The sequence below is a fragment of the Drosophila obscura genome, unplaced genomic scaffold (genome assembly GCF_018151105.1).
Source record: "Drosophila obscura isolate BZ-5 IFL unplaced genomic scaffold, ASM1815110v1 contig_150, whole genome shotgun sequence".
NCBI classification, from domain to species: Eukaryota; Metazoa; Arthropoda; class Insecta; order Diptera; family Drosophilidae; genus Drosophila; species Drosophila obscura.
In genome coordinates this window covers 4,011,626-4,035,067 of record NW_024542736.1, presented here as the reverse complement: position 1 = coordinate 4,035,067, position 23,442 = coordinate 4,011,626, and the positions used below count along the sequence as shown (strand labels likewise).

General features: G+C 46.4%; 2 protein-coding genes across 2 annotated transcripts in view; one reads left to right on the top strand and one right to left on the bottom strand.

The window, feature by feature from the left end:
* The first annotated feature begins 8,045 nt into the window (after positions 1 to 8,045).
* On the top strand, positions 8,046 to 9,123 carry LOC111069704 (ficolin-1-like). Its single transcript, XM_022359888.2, has 2 exons — positions 8,046 to 8,705; positions 8,771 to 9,123. Exons 1-2 carry the CDS (start codon positions 8,071 to 8,073, stop codon positions 8,916 to 8,918), a joined length of 783 nt encoding a protein of 260 aa, XP_022215580.2. The 5' UTR covers positions 8,046 to 8,070; the 3' UTR covers positions 8,919 to 9,123.
* A 414-nt stretch (positions 9,124 to 9,537) lies between these two features.
* LOC111069701 overlaps positions 9,538 to 23,442 on the bottom strand; it is a 32,254-nt gene continuing 18,349 nt past the window's right edge. Inside the window, exons 3-7 of the mRNA XM_022359883.2 lie at positions 16,564 to 16,778; positions 16,362 to 16,497; positions 15,944 to 16,077; positions 10,018 to 10,327; positions 9,538 to 9,928 (exon numbers count right to left, since the gene is read on the bottom strand). Of these exons, the coding sequence (XP_022215575.2) occupies positions 9,771 to 9,928; positions 10,018 to 10,327; positions 15,944 to 16,077; positions 16,362 to 16,497; positions 16,564 to 16,778 (953 nt within the window). The 3' untranslated portion in view covers positions 9,538 to 9,770. The remainder of the gene's footprint in view (positions 9,929 to 10,017; positions 10,328 to 15,943; positions 16,078 to 16,361; positions 16,498 to 16,563; positions 16,779 to 23,442) is intronic.

Here is a 23,442-nt window from a genome sequence, read left to right as displayed (position 1 = left end):
AGATGCTGGAGAGCTTCTGCCAAGGCTGCTCCTTAAAGACTTGAAGCGGCCAATAAAGCAAGTCGCTCCCACACCTGTTTGCTGTGCCACCCACAGCTCGGGTAACCACTTATTATGATGATGCATTTGCAGCAGCCCAGCAGCACATGTGAGGTTGGTTTTGTGGGGTGGTGCGGTGGTGCGGTGCCGTGCGGCTTGTTGGATCCAAACGAGCGCAATTTTGTTTATTTCCGGCACAAAATAAACTTTCAAGGATAAGCAAACTTTTTGGCTGCCGCTGCTGCCGCTGCATCCTTAAGCAAATTCCATGAAATAATATTTTAGTGGCGCCACGAGCAATATGTGGAGCCGTGGCGCACACATCCGCAACCTGCGGCATCTGCCCCGCCCCGTCACACCGCCTGCCACGTCCGCCATTGCTTCCTGACAGCCGTCAATGGGTTGGGACGGGACCAGGCAACCGCACAATATTTTTAAGAGCATTTAGTGTTTTATGCACCTCTCGTTCAAAAAAAAAAAATCTCAATTTATGCAGCTCGGAATGGGGTTTTTATCTGTTCTCCTCATCCTAGAATATTTATATAGTTCCCTGGCTGGCTGGCTGGCTGGCCAAACATTGCTCAAGTCTTGCAAAAATATTTGGCCGTCTGCATGTGATGCAAGTAATTAAAATGTGGATGGACTAACCGCGCATCCAAATGGGGTTAATTCAAGAATCGCCACTTAAATAACAGTTTTTTTTTGTTGGCCAGGGCTTACTCGGATGTTTGCTTAAATATTCAGCAGCTTAAATGCTAATTCTCCGCACCATCATCAACGGCTGCGGCCCCATCCGGTCTTTCCTTCGGGCTCCATCCCAACGCACTTGAAACATTTCATTTGCTAAATGTGCGGTGCCTTGTCACACATGCCCCAATCCACGCCACCCATCAACTGTGCCTCTTCCTCTGCCATCATTTTAGTTCTGCCTGAATTTCTCCCTATGCATCCATCCCCCCCCCCATTCAAATTTCTCTCTGCTAATGAAGTGTGATTGAAATTTTGTTAATTTGCTCAAGTGCTCTCCTGCCCTGCCCGTACCCGTACATCCACCTCCTAGCAGGCATGTGCGCCTCGAGTATGTGTACTCTTGTAGAGTTTCTTATTTACATAATCTCAAGAATTTACCATGAATTTCTAAAGATTCGCTTAATTGAATGCAGAAATAATTTCTAAGGTCTTCCGTAAAGTTGCTCGCATAATTTGCTCTCCGAGCACAGCATCCACGAACGAAAGAATAAGTATATTTCCATATAATCGGAAACGGCAAGGAGCTGCCAATGGCAATGGGAAAATATTAGGTTTCGTTTCGGCACACTGTTGCAGAATATGCATAAGCCTCTGAGATTATTTAAATAATTTTTTGCATCCATCAGACAAGCAACTGGAAACCTAAAATTATTTCGTAATTAATGGAAATATATACCTTAGGTAAATGCAAGATATCAAATATTAAAGGAAATATATACCCCAGGTAAAGGCAAGATATCAAATATACTTTTAAGTTTTACCTAAATTTAATGGAAAATATTAAAGAAAATCAGTTTAGGGCTTCGGGCAATAAAGCATCGGTTAGGTCATTGGTTTTCACTTGACTAGATGGCGAGGGCTACCTTTCTATATCCTCGTCAAATTAAATTTGCCAGAGCTTTATTACGCAATTTTGTGGGAGAGCAATTCAGCTTTAATCGAATAAAATGCGTAAATAAAATTTGGTAGAGGAAGAAAAAAAAAAACGGAAACCCGCCACAGAGAAAAATACAAAGCCACGGAGAAGGTGAGCAAAACACACGAATATTTTGCAGAAATGTTAACAAAAACAAAATCGGAATTGCACGGGAATATTTCACATTTTTTTAAGTTAAGAAGCGCTGGCCAGAACAGACGTAAAAAAGGAAATAAAAAACAATTACGAGACGCTAAGCACTGGCAGGACAATACACTGCCGTGCAGGACAACACGTTGCCCGGCCACGGAAATGAAGTTATTATCCTTGTTGCCGCTGCTGCTGCTGCTACTGCTACTGTCGGTGGCAGGCAGGCAGGCAGGCAGGACTCCAGAACATGTCCTTGCGGCTGAATTTAGTGCGGCTAGGGAGTCTTGTGGGGAATGTTTCTTGCTATTTTTTCCCTACATCCTGCCGCACTGCCCATTAGCTAGAGGGGAGTATACGGACTGTTCCTCTGCATCTTGCAAAGGTCACTTTGAGGTATCAAAAATGTACGCTCTATGTGTTTGTGCTGGCTGCCTGCTTCTGCTGACCAGAATAGGATTTATAGGCAACGGAAAGGCGCGCAAATAAAATAACATTGACAATTGCCAAAGAAATAGTCGTTCTTTGCAATAGCAATTGAAATTGATTTAGACATGCCATGAGAATTCGCGCTTATAAATTTGCTCGTGAATCGCCTCCGAGACGAGAACACACGCTTTGCATGGCTCCGTCGTTCGGATCCATTGTCCATGATAAATCGTAGGGCTGCCAGCAGCCAGTAGCCAGCATCCAGCAGATGCAGCTGCAACTGCAACACTGTGTTGAACTTCAACTGAAGGTTAGCCGCCGACTCCGCCAACGCCAACGCCAACGCAGTAAGCAAACATGACCCGGACAGGGCCAGAAGACGGGGGCAGAGACAGATTGGCAGAACCAAGACCCGGACGGGACCACGACCATGCCATGACGTGCATGGCGAGGCGAGTACGTGTTTTGGTCTGGCCTGCCAGCCAAAACTCTCTGGCAATTGCCACTGCACTGCAGTTACTTTTGTGGAATTCTTAATTCATGCGTGCGACTGTGGTGCCATCGTTTATGATGTGGTTATGCTGTTGCTGCTGCTGCTTTGGATGCTGCTGTCGCTGTCTTCATCCTCGTGCTGGCATTGTTTGCTCCGTTGTCACACGGCGTATGCGTAATGAGCTTACGTACCTGCATGCGTGGATGGCGGGCCTGTGCTGCCTGTGCTGCCTGTACTGCCCGTGCTGCATGTGCTCATGCCACAATTAGGCATTCCGACTGTGGCACTTGCATTGAGCGCAGACAACTGTCGACACTACGTGATGCTGCAGACCATGATGCTGCAGGCTGGCGGCCCTGGGGCCGTAAGCATGTGCGTAAATTGAAAACTTTAAAACGCTCCGGATCAGCATTGGTTGTTGCTGCATTTCGTGGTCCACTGGCCCGGACCTTTGACAGCTTTGCCAGCATTAACTGTCAACACTTGCCCTCCACATCGTGCCCAGAGGCACGGCGCCATTTCCACAATTATGACAAAGTGGGAAATAAAATCCAACATTTGTCCGTCTGTCTGCCGCCCACTCCACACACACACACACACAGAGAGAGGAGCTGGTGGATCATCCCCTCTGGAATGCAACTGGTTGCGAGGAATGATGATATCACCAAAAGGATCTGATCTGCAGCTTATTAAAATCTCTTCTTTACCTTTTTGAACGCTCTGCATAAATGTTTTTGCTCTGTTGAAATATTCTTTTGCGAATTATTTTTACTATTTTGTTTTTATGAAAAGATGCCTGCATTTTCCTGGTTTTATTTCCTGGGGATATTTGTTGCACCTTGTTCAGGCTTCTCAGACTGAAAGAGCAAACCGAATTCGTTGACAGCCGCTCAGAAATGTTTGTTGCTGTTTTTGTTTGCGGTCTTTGGGGTCGAGTACTTCCATGACTCAGACCTGCCCTGACATTTATACACATACATATATATCTGACTGTCCCCGAGAGTCTGTCCATTTGTTCGACTGTTGATTACACGCTGCTGCCTCTGCTGCTGCTGCTGCTGCTGTCATTCTCGTCGTCATCGTCAGTGCCTGTCCCCTGGCAACCCGACAGGTTGATGATGGGCCGCAAGTCGAGCGGGCTTAAACGGCGCTTAAATGCTGCGGCTTCCGCGGCATCTGGGCGGGAGCTGGCCGAGGGCCGAGGGCCCTGGGACTGGTGCTGATGCTGATGCTGGTTTTATCACTTGCATGGCCAGCGATTGTGCACTGAACTCGCATTTATGTCTATTTAATTAAATGGGCTTCCACACACGATTCCCAATCGTTGTTGTGGAATATAATTTTAAATTTGCATAAAGCGAAATTAAATGCAAATTACTAGAGCAAACACACACACTCAGCACAGCACAGCACAGAACAGAAATTAGTACGCTGGAAGCTAACAAACAAGATACATACTCGCAGATGCGCAATTTCGGTTTATTAAATTACATTTAATTTTTGGAGAATAACAATGAAATCGGTATACATGTGTGTGTTTGTGTGTGTGTGTTTTGAGTATATATTACATTAGCCAGCCGCGATAATGTATTTTGCGCTAAGCTTTCTAGCTGGCTATATCCCTTTGTTTTTTTTTTTGTTTGGCAACAAATAAAATAAATTAGGTTGTATAATTAGCTCGTTGGCTATTTTCGGCATCGGAATTTATGCTGCGTAATTACTGTTTTGCGAAATTATTAATTAAATTGCTAGTTTTATTAGTTGTCATTCCTGGGGCCAGTTTTTGCCTTTGTGTTGCGCCTGAAAATTGCAATTAAATTTCATTTCCATAAAATGTGAACACAAGGAAACCGAAAGGAGAAAAATCAAAGCAAAATAACGTAAAGATATAAAAATTGAATTTTGTGCCTAAATAAATTGAATTTTGATTGCTGCTCGGCAGGTTTGCTCCTGCTGGCTGCTGTCTGCTGCTGCACTAACGAAGCGCCATTGTTGCCACGCCCACAGAAAAATAGCACACAACACACACACACACATATACAATCTCAGTTATTCAGTCACTTTGTCACTCTTCCTGGAGGGTTTATTAATGACGATTTGTCAGCCAGCTGCACGTAGCTGGCCCCAACAATATGCAATGCAAATTTCGTGCGAAAATCTCATTTGCCCAATTCAGGCTTGGAATTACGTAAAAAAAATAGGAGCGCACCCTTCCCCTGCGATCTATTTGGTGTCGGAAGGGTGGTGCGTGCCGATGTTAATAAAATATTCATGGCATCAATCGGGCCGAGCCGGGCCGGGTGGGGCGGAGCCTGACACATGCCCCAGCGCCTGATCCAGGAATCATCGCATAACAATGGTGTGCCAAATTTATGCTAATGTATGAACCGGCAATGGCCTAGTTGAATTAGTAAAGTTCTAGCTGATTGAATCATCCGGATAAGTATAGCTTCGAGTATTAAAAGTCCATTTCTATATACATGCATAATCCTAAAATTGTGTCATACATCCATTAAGAGGCTTAACCCAGCCCCCCCCCCCACTTAACGCACTACACACTCGTATATACATATACAAGTTAAATGGTTTGCATTTCGAATAAAATGATTGTGTTTTAAACGCTAACGAAGCAATTGTATGCCCAAATGGAACATTTGGACATAACTTTCACTGGCGGAGAGGCATGAGAGGCACGGATAAAATGCTCTCACACTCAAAAAAAAGTTTCTGACAGCGGAGAGTGGGAGAGGATGAGAGGATGAGAAGCAAATGGAGAGATTCATTTGCCATTAAAAGTCAAATTCAAATGGCCGCTTGACCACTGGCCATGGTCAAAGCCATGAACTTTGCCAGTCGAATCAAATGCCTTTCACAATATGTCATTGCATGTGGATAGGGATACGGATTCTCTCTCTCTCTCTCTCTCCGTGTCCGTCTTCATCTCCATCTTCTCCCAGCTTGGCCAGAGTGCCTAGTCCTGGTCTGTTGAGTGGCTCCTGCTGTTGCCTCAGTGATTATAGCAATTCATTTTGTTGGCTCGCCATCGCTCTTCCCTGCCCCCGGATATGTGCCTCTCGGTGCCGTCCGGTGACTGTGCCTTCTATCTCTCTGTACGCCGAGTGTGCCGAGCTGTTGGTCCATTCAATTTTATGGCTGTATTGTGGAGCAGCTCAGCTACTATTTGGTAGGCTTCAATTAATTAATTGACCTGTAATGAGCCTCCGTTTGTGCGGGAATGTGACTGACACTGAGTGGTGTTTCCCCGAGCATGGAAAGTAATTAATAAAAATAAGTTCTTACAAAGAATTCGTTGAATTTACTGTGCGGGAATTGAATGCGTTTTTCTTTAAAAATTATATACATATTTTCGATAGCCGAACGACCGAAAGCCATTCAAATACTTGAGCTTTCTTTTGCCGCTGTAAAATGCCATTCATGGCCAAATCGGATGTCTCCCCATACCCATCCCCATCCCCAGCAGCGTTGGCTTCATTACGAACCGACTCTGGCTGGGCTTTATAATGTTATCAGCCCTGTTGCCATATGAAGCGTATCGTATGACCATATATCAGAACTGCTTCCCTTTGAGTGTACCAATTTGGGCTTTAATGCTGTGGCATAAATCATTTTTTCGCAATTCGTTTCAATTGCATAAAAATATTTCATGCTGGTGCTGCTTCTTCTGCTTCTTCCACTTCTGGTTCTGCTTCTGCTTCTGCTCTTTCTGCTGTGTACATTGTCCGAGGGCGTGGCTGAGAATGCGAGCGGAACTCGCTCGGTTGGCTGCTGGCCTGCCCCGAACCTCCGGCAAAGGATAAGGCTGTGGCTGGGGCAGCTCGCCAGAGGCTCGAATGATGCACGTTAACATACAAGCAAATGCATTTGCCATCTACCATCAACCATTTTGCCATTGCCTGCCGGGGCCACAACTTGGCCGTGGGCCAGTCGAAAGTAATGAAAAAATGCGTTTGCCAAAAAACCAAATACATGGGCAGCACAACCAGAACCAAAACCAGCAGCAGCAGAAGCAGCAGCAGCAGCAGCACCAGCAGGCCACGCTGTTGGCCAAGTGGAGGAGCTGATTTCTGCCCACTTATGCAAGCATTGAGGCGAGCGAGTGTGCGGCAAATAAAAAGCCAGCTCCAGCACAGCACAGTGGCAGCTCCAACTACAGTTGCAGCGCCAGCTCCAAGGCGAGCACCGCAAAGCGGAAACGGAAATCGGAAACTGTGCAACTGTGCAACTGCCACCACCAGAGGGCACAAGCAGAGGGAGAGGCAACGGCAGAGGCATCGGCATCGGCAGAAATAGGCGGCACCGGCACCAGGACACGAGGACACAAGGACAACAGCAGGCGGGCCTGGGATGACGATAAAAGTGTTGCAATTTATGGTCAGGCTAGATGGCGCCCGCCCAGGCCTGGTCTCAGTTTCAGCCCAATCACAACCCCAACAACACAAACTCAAGCCCAAACCCAAGCGAAGACCCAGACCATAGACAGAGACAGAGCCAGCTAAAGTTTCTGGCTAATTGATTTTGTGATTTTATCTTTTAATGACTTTTTCGGAAAGTGCAAAACTAAACTTGCGGCACGGCGCGGTGCGGTGCGGTTCGGCGACTGCCTCGTATATATTTGATTTTAATTGCATTATATGCACTGCTTGCCATTCCCCCCTTCCAATCAACGCGTTGCAAGCAGTTTATTAAGCAGCGCCAGCCTAAAAGTATGCAGCGCGACACTTAAATTTAATTCGATGGGGGCGTTAAAAAACGCGTTCGAAACGCGTTGTAAATTGAGTTCGTTTCACTTGTCATTGCTCTGTTGACAATCAATTGAACATTTCTCCGACTTGCAGCTGAGCTCGGCGGAAAATCTTAAAGCGCTCAGCCTCATACGGAAAATACTCTTTCCGAAAGTGGATGGAAATTTGTTCTTTTTTTTGTAACCAGTCATCGAGAAGGAAGTCAGTCTTAGTCGTGTTTCACCTTCTCTTTCAGTAATTTCTACTAATTTTACAAATAAATAACATTTATCCCATGAGCACATAAATAAATGGAAGTAGCTTGATAAAGAAGTTTGAGAAAATGCAAAGAAAACTTTATGTTTGCTGCATGACATGCCTGTCGTTCGTTTTCGTTGATTTTGCAACGGATTGCAGCAACTGAAATATTCAAATCGAATAAGAATAATCCATAAGATAAGCAAAAGAAGCATGTCAAATATCAAGCATGACAGAGAGAGTTTATTTACGTAGAGAGCTCAACATTTTAGTATGTGCATTAAGTGCGATCGAGAATGTGGCTCTTCGGTTTGGTTTTACTGCTGCTGGGAATAGATGCGGCCAAAAGGATGGATGACAGGCCCGATCCGAGTGAGGTGAACAATTACAGCAACAGCAAACCTGCTGTGAAGCACAGAATATTCATCAATGACTGCACAATGGCCAAGACGGATGGCATCTACACCACTTACTTAAGCGGCACCAGGAAAAACGCAACAGTGCGGTGCGTGGCCAGCTTCTTTGGCGGTGGCTGGACGGTGATCCAACGCCGCAGGGAGAACTTTGTGGACTTTCGGAAGAATTGGAATGCGTATCAGAAGGGATTCGGGGACATGCAGTCGGAGTTCTGGTACGGACTGGAGAAGATCTACCGCATCACAATGTCCCAACCGACGACGATCTTCTTTCTGTTCCAAAACGGAGTGGGCACTCGATCCTATGCCATGTATGATCGCTTTCTAATTTCCGGCTACAAAATGAACTACACCATCCGCACCCTGGGCGAGTACATGGGCGAGGCGGGTGATGGAATGTTCTACCACCTGAACATGCCCTTCTCCACCTACGACCGGAAGAACACTGACCCCAGCAAAGAGAGCTGCTCGAAGCTCTTTTGGGGCGGCTGGTGGTACAACGACTGCTACACCAGGTGGGTGGCTCGCGAGATCTTCCATCAGTTAACATCCATCAGACATCTCAATGATTTTGTTACAGCAATCTGAATGGCAAATATCCCGATCAAACCGAGCGGCGTACCAGATGCTTCCGATGCATCACATGGAACTACTTTCAGCAGTATCGACCTCTGACATTTGTACAAATAATGCTTCGTCCAACGAAAACAGGAAAAAAGAAAAAATAACCAAACAAAAATTAATCCTCTAGAATTCTTTCAAAAGAATTATTAAACAACTCAAAATTAATTTTTGTGTTAAAGCTAAAAGATTTATTAAGTCGATTAAAGTTGTAGCCCCCCTTGTCTTACCTTTGGCTTAAGATTAAATACTATATAGGAGGTATGTACCCCTTGAAAGGCTCCATTAAGAGAAAAAAATCACTGCCGAAACTAATTTGATTAATTATGCTTGTTTATTTTGGTTTGAATGTATTTTGTTTGTCTTGACATTGGCATTTTATTTTTGTTACAATTGTTTCGCGTTTTTCAATCGTTTCGACGATTTGCACGTCCATGGCTTAAACTTTAAGTTGATATTTGCTTGTGTGGAAGCTAAATGCAAATGAAACATTAATACTTTATCCAATATTTTATGCGTCATTAAATAATCCATTAATTAACAATTAGTCGTACATGTGTGTGTGTGTCTGTGTCTGCTTGAGAGTGTGTGTGTGTGTGTGTGTGTGTGCTGTGCGAGTTCATTTACGTGTATCCGTTTACATCATTAAAGCAAATATTTACAGTTTTATTGTTTAATGCTCGTGTGTACTCAACAGGAATCGCATGTATGGCTGTATGGATGTATGGGTGTATTGATGTGTGTGTGTGTGTGTAAATCAAATGGCATTCACGAGAGATAATTAATGCGGTTCACGGCCGAGAGCTCTAATCTAATGCGCTATCGATTACCACTCCACCCAGCATCATCATCATCATCATCATCTAGGCTATACACATTCCATATCCGGGCCGTGTCCCAAACAGATCCGTAACCAAATCGAATGTTCCATGCTACATGGGTATCGGAGCCACCTGCATTTAGCTGCTTCGGCTGCAGCTAATCAGGAGTGCCAACACTGAGAAGAGCCAGATAGCGATGCCCCCAAAGGCCGTCCCTTGCCAGGTGAGCGCCGCCCTGGAGGTTGTGAAATAGGCCTCCAAGAAGCTGCGCAGTCCCGTGCCCGACGACAGCGTCACTGAAATGGTCAAGAAAATGCAATTTCTACGGCTGCTGCAGGCTGTTGGTGTTGCTGCTGCTGCTGCTGCTGTTGTTGTTGTGGCTTACCTCTTGCCGGCACCGGATCCTTTTGTGGTGTGCCCAACTCGATTTCCTTGTACTCCTGATAGAGATCGCCAATTTGCGCCGTGCAACGCAGAACAAGGCCACCGCCCGACCCACTCCCGCTGGCGGTGACCAATGCGTTTGCTATGCCGTTGCCGTTGCCATTGCCATTCCCGTTGCCATTTCCATTGCCATTGCCATGGCCATTAATACCGGCCACAAAGTGCACCGCCTGCAGCTGCAGCTTCAGACTGAGCCGGGACGCTATTAAGTTGTCAATCGTTCGTATGTACTGCGTTTCCTCCGTGGTTATCTATCGGGAGAGGGAAGAGACAGAGCACAAAGAGAACAATCAAATCAATCGCAGCGTTCACAATATTGTTTTGGTTTTTGTCATTTGAATACTAATCAAAGACTGCCTGAAGCTCGGTGGGTTGGTGGCCTCGGTGCCTTTGTGCTGGTGGCCCCCCAAAAAGTGCCCTTAAATTATTCATGGCGTGCTTCCAGCTGCAATTGCACTTGCAACTGATTTTCCCTACCGTTTCCGTTCCCGAGCACAAGTCACAAAATAATGTTCCAGCATGCATGCAGCAAGGAAAAATAACAGAAAAATAAAAGGGGCATGAAAACTGAACGAATTTCGCATGTCGCAGTCGCAATACCCTATAAAATCTGCAGCAAATCTATTGGATATGGATCGGTCGGCACACACCTGGATCGGCTACAAATATGACCAACAATAATATATGGGGGAGGTAGGTTTCCACCTTGCGTTACCAACATCTGGCCCCAGCTATGTTTCCTTCTGTTAGTGTATGTGAAACGTAAAGTTTTGCTCCGAGTTTTGTCCAACTGCATATGAATGGCAATTTGTCGTCTGTCGACTGTCTCCTGGTGCCCCCCACCGCACCCCACCCACTCGCAGTGGGTGTGTGTGTGTGCGGAGGGGTTATTACGAGCATGTTGCACTTGTGGCAATGGCTGGCTGCCAGTGGCGAGCCCTGGCCCAGCGAAACAGAGCTGGACAGAGCACAGCTGAGCAGAGCCACTTGACCAGGCAGTGGCAGAGGCAGGGGCAGAGGCAGGGGCAATGGCAATGGCAGGGCTACTGGCAATGCGAGGCAAGGAAACGGACACTGAAAGCGAGCGAGCGAACGGACATGGACATGTCATATTTTGTTGTTGCTTGTGGTAAGAGTTGTTGCTGCTTCTGCTGCTGCTGCTGGGCATTGCCATTTTAAAAACGAGTTTTCAATGTTGCACCGTAGCAGGAACAGCAGCAGCAGCAACTCTTGCCAAGCAACAACAGGACGACAGCAACAGCATCGAGAGACACTTATTCACTCATCCGCCTGGTTGGTTTTTTCGCCTCTGCAAGTGTCCGGCGTTTTGTTTGAGAGTGTCCCTCTGACTGTGTCTGTGTGGGTGTGTGTGTGCCTGTTTCTGTGTGTGTGTGCGTGCAGCACGTATGAAGGTTGTTTGCATCGTGTTCTTGCTGCTGCTATGCAAACTGTTTATTTGATGCTTGCATCATCACAGCCTTCCTTCTGCCTCTGCCTTTGCCTGCGTGTCTATGAGAATTTCATTTCCGCCATGACACCAGCAGCTCGAGAAGTTCTCCCCCGCTCCGAAATGCGACTCGATTGTTGACATGCATATGCACCTACATATAGTTGGGATATATAGTTTCGCCTATGCGTCGCTCCTGTACATTCTTTCCGCTTCATTTGGCTAGGCTTCCCCTCGCATGCACACACCACACGATTTCCGTTTGGCGCATCTTTGCCCGCCTTTCGCCGAGTGCGAAAAGAAAACTCTAAACTGCCGTGCAATGCTTTTAGTCGCAAATGGCGCATCGTCCATTGTTGCCGGTTGGCAGTGGAAATGCAGACGCCATTTCGAAAGCGGTCCTGTTGCCATTTCCGTTCTACTGCATGTCCTGTTGCTGACTCATCCACAGCCTCCGCCTCTGCCTCCGCCTGCGCAGCTTTCCTTTACTTTCCTGTTGGCTGCCTGGCTGCCGTTCTCCCTAACAGCTAAGTTCACATGACAACCTGAGCTGTGCTCTAAGGCCGGCGTAAACTCGTTGGCAATTTAAATACAATAAATATGCATTTCATTTCCACTTACAAACTCATTTGAGCTCCATTTACTTATGCATGTATTTTGTAGCCCCGCTCGCTGCCCGTAAAAAAGGTGTAAGATATTACAGGTCTGCCAGAATTTGGGTCAGCTAGGAGAGAGCGAGAGAGCAGGCTCAGGGGTACACTTGCAAAAAAAAGTCTAAAACAAAAACTTTCAGTTAAAATAAAATTATAACCCAATGCAGAATATAATTTTGTTTGTTTGGAATATTTAATTCTTTAAAAATAAACCAAGTACGCTGAATATATTGGAGGGGATAAGCAAAGGTCACCTCAATAGATGTTTAGACCAGATTTAATGTGCAACTTTGATCACTTTTTTTTGCTAGTGTAAAGGACTCTCAAGGATATATCGCACTGCCTCCTCGCCTTTGGACCCGCCTTGCCCCAGTCCCCACACACCCGCAACATTAAAAGCAAAAGAGCTTCATTGCTGAGCTTCCTTTCGCCCCATCCTCAGTCGCTGTTGTTTTTGCTGTCGCTGGTCGCCTTTTAACCCTTTTACAACAGCGTCACACACACACACAGAAACACTTGCACACACACACACTTACTGGTACGTACACATTTTGTTTCGGGTTTTGTGCGTTTTTTGGCTTAGCCTTTTTATTTTATTTTATTTGAATTTTATTTTTATGCTGGCTGGCTGCCTGGCTGGCGGGCAGAGGAAAAGCCGAAACGCAGCGACATAAAAAGTCGTTTTCAGTTTTCTCTCACTTTTCTTTCTGTCCACCCCACCCTCCTCCTCTGCCTATGTGGCTCCTCCTACCGCCCTTCTTCGTATCCCTTGCCGCTGCCAATTTAATGCCGTGTAATTTACGAGAAACTCTTAAGAAGCCAAGCGCTTTAATTAAGCATGTGGCTGAGGCAGCGACCCAAAAGTGAAAATACCCTCATATTTCTTGTGATTTACCTTTATGGGACCACCGACGCCCAGCACCCCCTCCCCCTACCACACAGAGGAGCAATTAAATGAAAATTTGGCATTTGCTGGCCTAAACATTTTGCCGGCCGAATTGTTTTCCAACAGCATTAACGTGGCCGTGGCCCAATGCCGAGCTTGCAGAAACTTTTGTTGATTTCGTACGCTCTCTTCGGTGTTGTCTGGTTCTGGTCTGTTCTTTGCTGGGCTGGCCAAGTCGGCCCTGATGGGCGGGCAATTAATATCGACTTGATAATTTCTGCCCAGAAAGGATTATGCAAATTGAGAGTAAAACTTTGCCAGAACGCAACAAAATATGCAACTCATCAGCAACAAAATTCGGCATTAAATATTTATACATTGAATAAATATCAGACGATATTTTAAGTTAAGTTTTGGGTTGTATCGATTTCCCTTCACGGGACAGGCCATCCATTAATCACGAGCTAAGCTTGGCTTTAATTATGTTCTTAGTTTTCTGTGCTCAATAAATAATTTATCAAAAATCGATTGCCACACAAATCCAAATGTCTAATGGCCCCCGTATCGTGCCCAACAGCAGCAGGGGTGCTGGCCACGACTGTCCCTAATCCCAACTAATCCCCATGAATCACCCAAAAAAGCACGAGGCAAGAAGACCAACACATTTTGAGCCACTTTTCCATTAATATGACAGAAACTTTTTAACAAATTATGTTGGTCGTTAAAGTTTTTTTTCCTCCCCATCTTCCCCATCTGCCATATATTCCCAAGCCCAACCCCAACTCCATGTGAGGCACTCGTTGTCTCAGTGGGTCACATACGATGCGATGTGTGTCCGTTCCCCCCCTCGCCGCGCTAGCTGGGGCTTTGAGGCTGCTTTAATCTCGAGTTGGATTCTCGCCTCGAACTCAACACGTGCTGGGTCAATGCTTTCAGCCCGAATTATTTATTGCATTGCTTTGTGTGACAGCCACTGTGGAGAGATAGAGCATTATCCCAGCCTTTCCATCTAATTTAAAGAGCATGAACAGCTCCGGCAGCCAGATCATAATTCAATATCAAAAAGGCATCTAATGCTCGGGCGGCATACGAGTATGAAACTAAATTGCACCACCATTGCCGCCAGAACACGATGCTGTACAGTGTGCGGTGTACACGATGCTCTGCTCTGGCCTGTCTGCCCTGTCTGGGCCAACATAAACACAGTAGATATAAAATTTTATGTGACAAGACAGACTGAGACCCTACATTCCCATTCCCATTCCCATTCCCAATCCCCCATGCCCAGTCACCGATCCCCTATCCGCCGCACAGCCCAGCAGCGTACTTTTGTCTCGGCTTTTGTCATTAGTTGGCCTGGCTGCGAAGAAGGCGGCAAGCGGCAAGCGGCGTCTAGATAAAATGTTAAACGGCCTGCATATGAACGGTGAAAGCATGTGTGCCCCGAAAAAGTAGACTATGGCGGAGCGACAGATATAAAGCGACAGGATAAGACACGCACACACACAAAGGGTGAGGGAGTGAGAGAGAGAGAGATAGACAAAGCAACAGACAAACTCGGAACAGAGGACAGAGGAATCAGGTCGCCCCGCTGCACGTTATGTCTGATGATGTGGGTAGACATAATATAAAAATTTATGAAGCGTTTAATAAGTTTTCTCCTAGCTGGGCCAGGGGGGAATCCAAGAAAGTTGAAATCGGGGCGTGTCAACTGAAAATTTGTTCATCTCGTAAATTCATTTGAAAACCGTTGTCCTCTGTCTGCTGTGCTCTGTCCATTGTCCATTGTCCTTTGCCCATTGGCCTGTCCGGCAATTTCGTTTTTGCCAGAAGTTTAACGTAATTTATTTTATGTCGTGGCTATGATTAATAACAGAATAAAAAACGCTTTCGGGTTGGGACTGCCCGGGGTCTGCGGTCAAAGAAATGTTACGAGTATCTGGAAATAGCGAACGGAACGCCTTGATTTGCTTTAAAATGATTGCCCGGGGGCTGCAACGTCCGGCACAGGACTGACATTTCACTCCTGATTTATGCAGCTGATTAGCGGCAGTCGCAGAATTGATGCAAAAATGGAAACGCTTTCGAATGAGTAATGATGTTCCAGCCTCCCCCCCGCCCAAACCATATCATTCCGGTATATTCATATGACTCTGCCGTCACATGTTCGGCTACCCCCCATCCATCCAGCCATCCATCCATCCTGCTCAGCCCCCCAATCTTTATGATAAATGACAAAAGGAAAATCGCACAATCAAATCAGAAGGCAGGCAAAGGCAACCCTTTTTGGTTTATTGACTTCATTTGCCTGGAAGGGTTTTGCGTTTGCGTTTGGGGCTTCACGTTGAGGTTGAGTCGCTTCATGCCGGAGACGACTTTTAATTAAGTAGGTAAGACGAGAAGTCCCTTCTAATTCGGTTTCTTGGCTCTGATTAAATTACATCATATTCATAAATAAAGAACAAATTTTGTGAGGCACGTCGCCCGGATCCCAGATTATATGTGCCGAGCCACATGTGCCCGAAACGAGCGCAGCACAGCACCGCAGCGCAGAGCACAGCAAGTGGTGTAGATGCCATTGCCATTATGGAGGAGGATTTACGATGCCGTTAGGCAGTTCAAAGCTGTTTAATTAGGCACATCCCTCCACTTGCTCTGCCCTCCCCCCCCAACCCCTCTATTTACAGTGCCTAAACATGGCCAAAAGTGGAGACAACAAAACATTAATTAGCAATCAATGTAAGGCTTGTGCATACATCGAATTGATGTCTTAATTGCCAGTTGAGCTGGCATTATGTAAAGCGCTTGAGCTTTGCCTGTAATTGCCGGGAATATTGTGGCTCACTCTGCCCCTGTGCCCCGGGGGCGGACCCACACTTACCGGCACATTGTTGATGGTGAAGCGGAGCTCGGACCGCGGTCGTGAAGGCGGTGTGCTGCAATTGGCGCGCAGCACATCGCCGGGCTCGTAGCGGGTGTGCTCCGTGAACAGCTGCGGCCGTTTCTCCGGGAACTCTGCAAGCACAAAAAGAAAGAGACCTTTAAACGGTACACTTGACTTTGCTTTGAGACGCAAGACAGCGAAACGAGGACTCTGGCTCGGTCTCAGGCTCGGGCTGGGGCTCTGGCTCGAGCAGCTTCTGCAAAGTGTTTATTCAGGATTTTAATTGCTGCCAGCGGAACAACAGAGCAGCTTTACACCATTGTCGTGCACCGCTTGTGGCTGTCATGTCAATGCTGTGCCCGGAACGTCGCTAATGAGACAGAACTCTGTCGTCGGATCGGACCCATTGACTCACCCACAACTTGCATCTGGGCGTAGGCCGTGGCCGTGGAGTAAAGCGGCGCATCGGCCGTCACCTCGCAGCTGAATTGACCGGACAGGCCGAAGCTGACGTTGCGTATGAGCACCAGGGTGGCGTTTGAGCTGCCCTCCTGCAAGGATAAGGGAAAATTTTCATTTCGTTGCACAATGCACAATGGCCGGCACCCTTGACTTACGTCCACTCTGATGCCGGGGTACTGAAAGACCTTCGTGTGCGGATACTCCCCGGGCGTGTAGCGGTAGAACTCCATCTGGCCGCGGTAGAACTTGATGGAGTAGAGCGGCGCTCCATCCAGCTGGTAGTCGCACCGCAGAGCCACCGACTGGCCGCGCCTCACCGCAGGCGGTTGCACCAGCAGATTGACATCGCGCAGCGTCGCCTGAACGGCATCTGAAAGAGTGTAAGAGAGAGGGGGGTGGGGGTGGGGGTGGGGGTGAGCATCCGCATGAGATTTATTCAAATTGATGCGGCGTCATAAAGAAAAGGCAGGCTCGTGCTCGGGTTCGGGTTCAAGTACAGGTAGCTGGGCTGTCGATATTGCTACATATTGAAGAGGATGGGGGGCGTTTGGTTCCCTTGTTTATTTTAAAAGCTTTTGGTGTTGGCTCAAACGGCAGCCTCACGGCCACAGCATGGACATGCATTTGCATAGTCGTTCAGGAGCGTAAAACAATATTGAATCTGGCTGCATCAGCACAGTAACGTTGTCGTTGTCCTCCTCATCGTCGTCGTCGTCCTTTTCTCGGGTCTCGCACACACACACACACACACAAAAATCCATTGGATTAAGAATTGCATCCGTTGGGCCCATGCAGCAAGTGCAACATGCAAATGACATGCAGCATACTTTTAGGCGTTTAAAGCCTTAAGAGTTGCCAGCGAGACGAAGCATCAGCCAGAGCACACCATCATCATCAGCATCAGCATCCGCATCCGCATCGATGATGGCAGCAGGCAGAGCAGAGAAGTTGACTGACTACATCAAAAAGCAATTTTCCATTTGTTTTACAATATGCCCGAACCCCTCTGCACCACCCCGCATACCCACACACACTCTCAGACAGGCTCACAGATGTACGACTTCCATGTGTACGTGTGTGTGTGTGTGTGTGTGTGTGTGTTTGCGTTCAAAGTGTGTTTGGCTTTCCATAAACTCGCAAATCGTTTAAGCCGCCTTACGAGAACTTGTAAACCTCTTTGCTTCCTTTTTTTTGAGATTTTTCTTCTTCCCCTACTCTGACTGAATCCTTCTTCCTCTCCAGCCATCTGTACTCTGATGCCCCCCCTTTTTTCTCTTTCCCTGCATACATCGCTCTTTCTTGTGGTGTTTTTCCACATGTGCCCGGTTTCAAATAGAAATCGTGATAGCAACGCAGCATAATCAATGGTGTCAAGGCAGTGTGGGCCTCGTGTCTGCCTCAATTTCGTCACAGTTACTAGGAATCGTATGCCTACACACCCACACACCCACACGACCATACGCCCACACTCACGCCCCTGCCACACCCATTCGAGAAACAATATCCGTTTGACTGCTGCTTGTTGCGCTGCTACTGCTGCTCCCACTGCTGCTTCTGTTTCTGTTTCGTTTTCATCTTCATCGACAGCTTCCACAATGTTTTTTTGCCTCTGTTCTCTTTCATTTTATTCGTACTATTTTTTCGCACTCCTGGCCGTACTTCGAGTCAGGCTCCTTACGGCCATTTGCCTTTCGGAAATTAGGCCGGGCTTAGGTTTACGGCAGCGCCCTGCAGTTTGAGTGGCTGATGCAGATTTCCACACACATGCCACATATGGCACAGACCCACTGCTGCTTCCGGCTAGCAGCAGAGCAGAGCAGAGGACAGAGCAGAGCGATGATGAATTTTTGCGAGCAGTGATTTGGTCTGGCAGCAAGAAACAACGGAAGTAGAAAAACTTTATGGCCCTTCGATGGATTGCCAGGGATATGCCCTGCCCCTGCCCCTGTCCCTAAGCGAGAGCATCAATTCAGGCTTACCAAGGCAGCAGCAGCTTAGCCGGATTTAAGGCCAGTCTCTCCAAACTCCCCAACTACAACCCCACTCCACCCCACTCCACCCGTAATGACCTTAAATTTTTGCAATTGCTCTCAACGGTTTACCGCCCGTTGGCAACTTTTATGCAACTTTGCCATCACAAAGGAGCAAAAAAAAAACGAGCAAAAAACGAGAGGGAAATTGTGAAATATGTGCAGCTGTGATCATAAAACGTTTATTGACTGCAAAATTCAATATATCATGCATTCACCATTACGAGTATGACAATATGCAGTTGCACCAGCACACACTCGGCTATGTGAGTGCCACGGGCGTAGTTGTGGGGATGGTCGGGCAGTTGCCCAACATGGGTATCATTCTTTATGTTTTTATGGGATATGCAAGCCTGGCCACAGCCTCTTAGATGCCATACAGCTCTCTATTATTTGTGGACAGTGTGACTTACGAGTATCATAAGACATCCCCTTTGGAGCTATTTATTTTCCCCGGCTTAAAGTAGCTGTTCTTCGAGTCCTATTTACTGGAACTTTCTTTTCTTAAGTGAGCAAATTTAACCCTTTTCGGGAATCATCACCAATAGCTACGCCGCTGGCTAACATGCTCATGTGTGTGTAAAACGTATGCCAGTGGGTGGGGCCAACGCCACCCGCACACTCATAAACTTTCAGCCACGCAACTGAGTTGAGCTCGCACAGATTTAGTTACAAATGAGCGCGGTAAATGCAATGGGCGGAGATGAGGGTCCTGGAGTCCTTCCGAGTGCTGCAGGATTGGGGTAGCAGGAACAGAAGAGCAGCTGCTGGCAAACTAAAGGCAGGCGAACTTTTTACAGACATGCGAGACCGGGGGGCACTCAATGGTGGAGCAAGTGCAAGCCATGTGATGAACTCACTTCTGATAATTTATGGGTAATATTTTTATTGTCATATAGAGCGGCAGACACTGCGAACAGAGGAGGAGGAGGCAGGAGCAGGAGCAGGGAATGGCAGGATGCACTGTGGCAGACGCCACGTCGCTACCAAACTAATTTAACTTATTGTCTGGCGCTCAGCCCTGTGCCTGCCTCTCGTTTCTTGCTGCAGGTTCTGGCTCGACTCCTTGCCAGCTGCTTATCCCGTTGCGGCTTTCTGGAGCATGATGTGCAATAATTTCAAGTGGAAAAAAATTCCTTGCATACTTCCCAGCGCCAGGCAGGAAGAGCCAGAGATGGATAGAACAAGGAGCATGGGGGAACTCGAGTTTGCGTCTTAAATATTTTATGTTAGTTTTCAAGTTTTGTTTTCTTCGCTCGGCTGTCAATTGCCCCCAGCCACCAGGCACCCCCCCTAAGCGCTGCCTTGCCCTCTCAAGGAACACTCTCCCGTACTTGCCTCAACTGTAAATTGGTTTTCCGGATGATACTACGAACATCGAATAAATGTTTTAAAGTTAAACAATTTACGCGCCAGGCAATAACAAAATTTTACACATGAATTCTTCATGTAATTACGCGAGGCCAAAAACGAACAAAATTAACAAAAATATAAATTGCGCGGTTGCACACACAAACAGCAACCCGCACACCCACACACACACACAGGCTCATGCCTCTGGGCCAGAGATATATTCGTATATATATTGTGGCATTCCGTGATAATTAACGCAATATTTCTGCCGCACAAAATGCTAAAAAGGACGAACAAATATCGAATAACTTCCGCGCCAACAACAGGCACAACAAATGCTTGCAATTATTTAGCATAATGCATAAGCAAAAGCATATATACCATATACACATATATATATATGTATGTATGTATGTATATATACGAAAGAGCGCGAATATATTTGCATAATTTTAGAACAGCTAAATTTGAGTTGAAATTACATTTGAAGTGGGTGGAGTGCTGGGAACTAAGTGAGGAAGGAGTCTGAGAGTGGTATACGGTCAACGTTTTTGTAGACAAATTGGCGCTGTTACAGTTTTGAAAAGTTGCTGACATATTTCGCCAGACCAGACCAGGCCAGGCCAGACAGAGACAAAAAAACACAAAAAGAGAGAAGAGATAGATAGAGATAGAGATAGAGAGAGAGAGAGAAGGAGAACTGGCAGTGGCATGATATAATTATGTGTTGAATTATGAATTGAAATGCTGAAAAGTTTTTATAGTTTTTATGCGCTCTGAAAACTTGCCATTCAACTAACATTTTCGGTCAACATTTATTGCTAATTCCAACTTCTGTGAGAGTGTGCGAAAATGTTTTTAGATGATTTTAATGCACTCGCATCCTATTTGGCAGAGTCAAAGTTTATCGAGTGGCACAGAGCGTCCAAGAAGATGGCGTCTAAAAATAGCACACACAAAATTCAGGGACTTTCCTTCGTTATTTCTCCGATGATAGAATATTATAATTTGATTTAAAGCAGACCAGCAGCATTCAGCAGGAAAGAAAATGATAAATCATAAAGACAGGGACACAGTCGGATTTATTTCCATCTCACAGGCAAAAATCAACATTTATTTACTTGGAAATGCTTTTACACATACACATATATAAATATGGTCTGCCTGCTTCTGTTTTTCTGCTCATTTTGTTTGCCTTCCTCTTTTTTATGTGTTTTTTTTTTCGTAATAGTATTTTTTTATTAAAGTTGAGCGAAGAGCTGGAATTTTTGCATTGGACCAAGAGTCATCAATAAGCCTGTCAGAGGACATGTGCACAGCAGCCATCAGATTCAGCTTCAGCTCCGTCTTGGGCTTGGTCTTGGGCTTGGTCTTGGGCTTGGTCTTGGGCTTCATCTTCATCTTTCTCTTCATCTGCAGCTTGTGAGCTTCGTTTTTGCATGTGTCAGTGTTGGTGTTGCCAATAAACATAAAAATGAATGTCTGCCATGTGGGTGTCCATTGTTGTGCTGGTGCTGGTGCTTCAGGATGCCCCGCCAGGATGTTTCGTATCCATTCAATTATATTTTATATCACACAGTTGCCACACAAAAGCCTGCATCAATGGCTGCTCTCGTGTTTAATATCGCTGACAATATTATTGTTGTCTCCTGCATAGTTTGTGATTGCCTTCACGAGTATTGCCTCTTATTGGTTCCCCGGAACACTGCTGAAGTTTGATATCTTGAGTTGCGTTAATCAGTAGCCAATCCAGGTGTACCGTTTGATTCGCTTTGATCGATCCTGGGCCGTTGATTATGCCAACTGTTTTAGAAAATTGATTTTTGTGGCTAATTGTGCTGCAACCGCAACACTTGCCACACAGATTCCTTTGGCCTAATCCCTTTAATTTAGCCCAAAGCTCCCCCCACACACACACACACACACACACATTCAAGTGAACAAAGACAACAAAGGTGTAGCATCGTTTGGGCGTCAGTCGGTTGCGTGTTTCAGCTCTGATAACAAATTGCAATGCAGGAGGGGGGTGTGCTATGCTGTGGTGTGGGTGTGGGTGTGGGTGCGAGTGTTGTTCGTGGGCGGTGGCTGAGTGCGGCTGATGAGCCAAAAATAAACCACACGAACCTTTTGTAATTAAATGTTGAAAGCAATTTCACGCCCAAAACCAATTCACGCAAGCTATAATCAGGTGTGAGTCTCTCTCTCACTCTCTCTCTCTCTCTCTCTTTTTCTTACTCTTTCCCATACTCTGGGGCGTTGTTTGTGCCGTTGGTTTAAATAAATTTAAACAAAATGTGCGTAATTAATGCGCCATACTGGACCCGACAGCATGAGGGCTCTATAAATCGTTCGCTATCAATTTGTCTGTCTGTCTGTTCGATCCACTAGAGTGTCTGAGTACGGCGTTCTGTGTGTGTGTGTGTGTGTGTGTGTGTGTGTGTGTTACATGTATCTGTACGTGTGCTGTGCTGTGGTCTGCCTCATGTTGCACGCACAATCAGTCGCCTTTCGGCTCTTATCGACTGGCACTGGCCATTGATTGCAGTTCATTAAGCACGCGCAGGCTCACGCACTTGCCATCGCATCCCTTAGTAGCTCGCGGACCCAAAGGCACTTTTCCCAGGCCCCAAACCAGCCCCAACCCCAACCCAAACCCATTCCATCCCATTCCACCCCAACATCCCGACACCTGATAACTTGGCCAACTCATTAGCTGGCCATCTCTTTCACACCTGCACTGAATCCCACTGACCGCTGCCACTGCCATTGCCATTGGCATTCCTTGAACGTCTCTTGTGCTTTAACCTTTTCGTTGTGCATATATTTTCATAATATTCCCATCCCTTTTCTCCATCTCTCTTTCTCTCGTTTGCTAGCTATCTCTTTCTCCTTAGATATCTGTCTCTCTCTCTGTCTCTCTTTCTCGCTTTGCATCTGTATCTGGTCCGTATTTCGTTGCTTTTGGCCATTATTGTTGATTGCTTATTCATGCATTCATTCATTTATTCATATGCCCGAGTCTTCGGCGATGAGCACTTTGCTTGTTTGCCTTGTTATCAAAATGAAAGTTTCACTCCACCCCGCGCCCCATTAGCCACCCACCAATCTCTACAACTGGCCAAAATTAATTGCGGCTGGCTTCGGTTGGCTGTTTATATTTTAAATTAATTATAAATATTTATTTATCCTGATTAGTTAAGTGGGTGGGGTGGCGGCCCGTTCCTGGAGTGCCACCCCCTTTCATGCTCTCTTCAGTTCTGTTCTGTTCTAGCCTGCTATGCTCTGCTCTGGTGGAAGGCTTAACCAAATTGATTTCAGTTTATTTTAGCATTGCACAGCACTTCTGCCTCACCCCACCGCCTCCCGACTCCCACGATTACAAAGCGCTGGCTTTAAAGCCAGGCCAAAAACCCAACAGCTAACCAATCAGCCAGCGGCCAGCAGCCGTCCATTACTCTTGGCCGTGGTTCCATATCTGTGCCCGGCTGCCTGCTAACCGAATTCATTCATTTCTCCCGTTCTGCTGCTCTTCTTTGTGGTTTCCTATAATTGATGGCAGCATCAATTTCCAAACGAAATAATCAAGCAATACGACTACGGATACAAGTACTCGGACACAGATGCACAGATGCACAGAAGAAATCTGCCCGG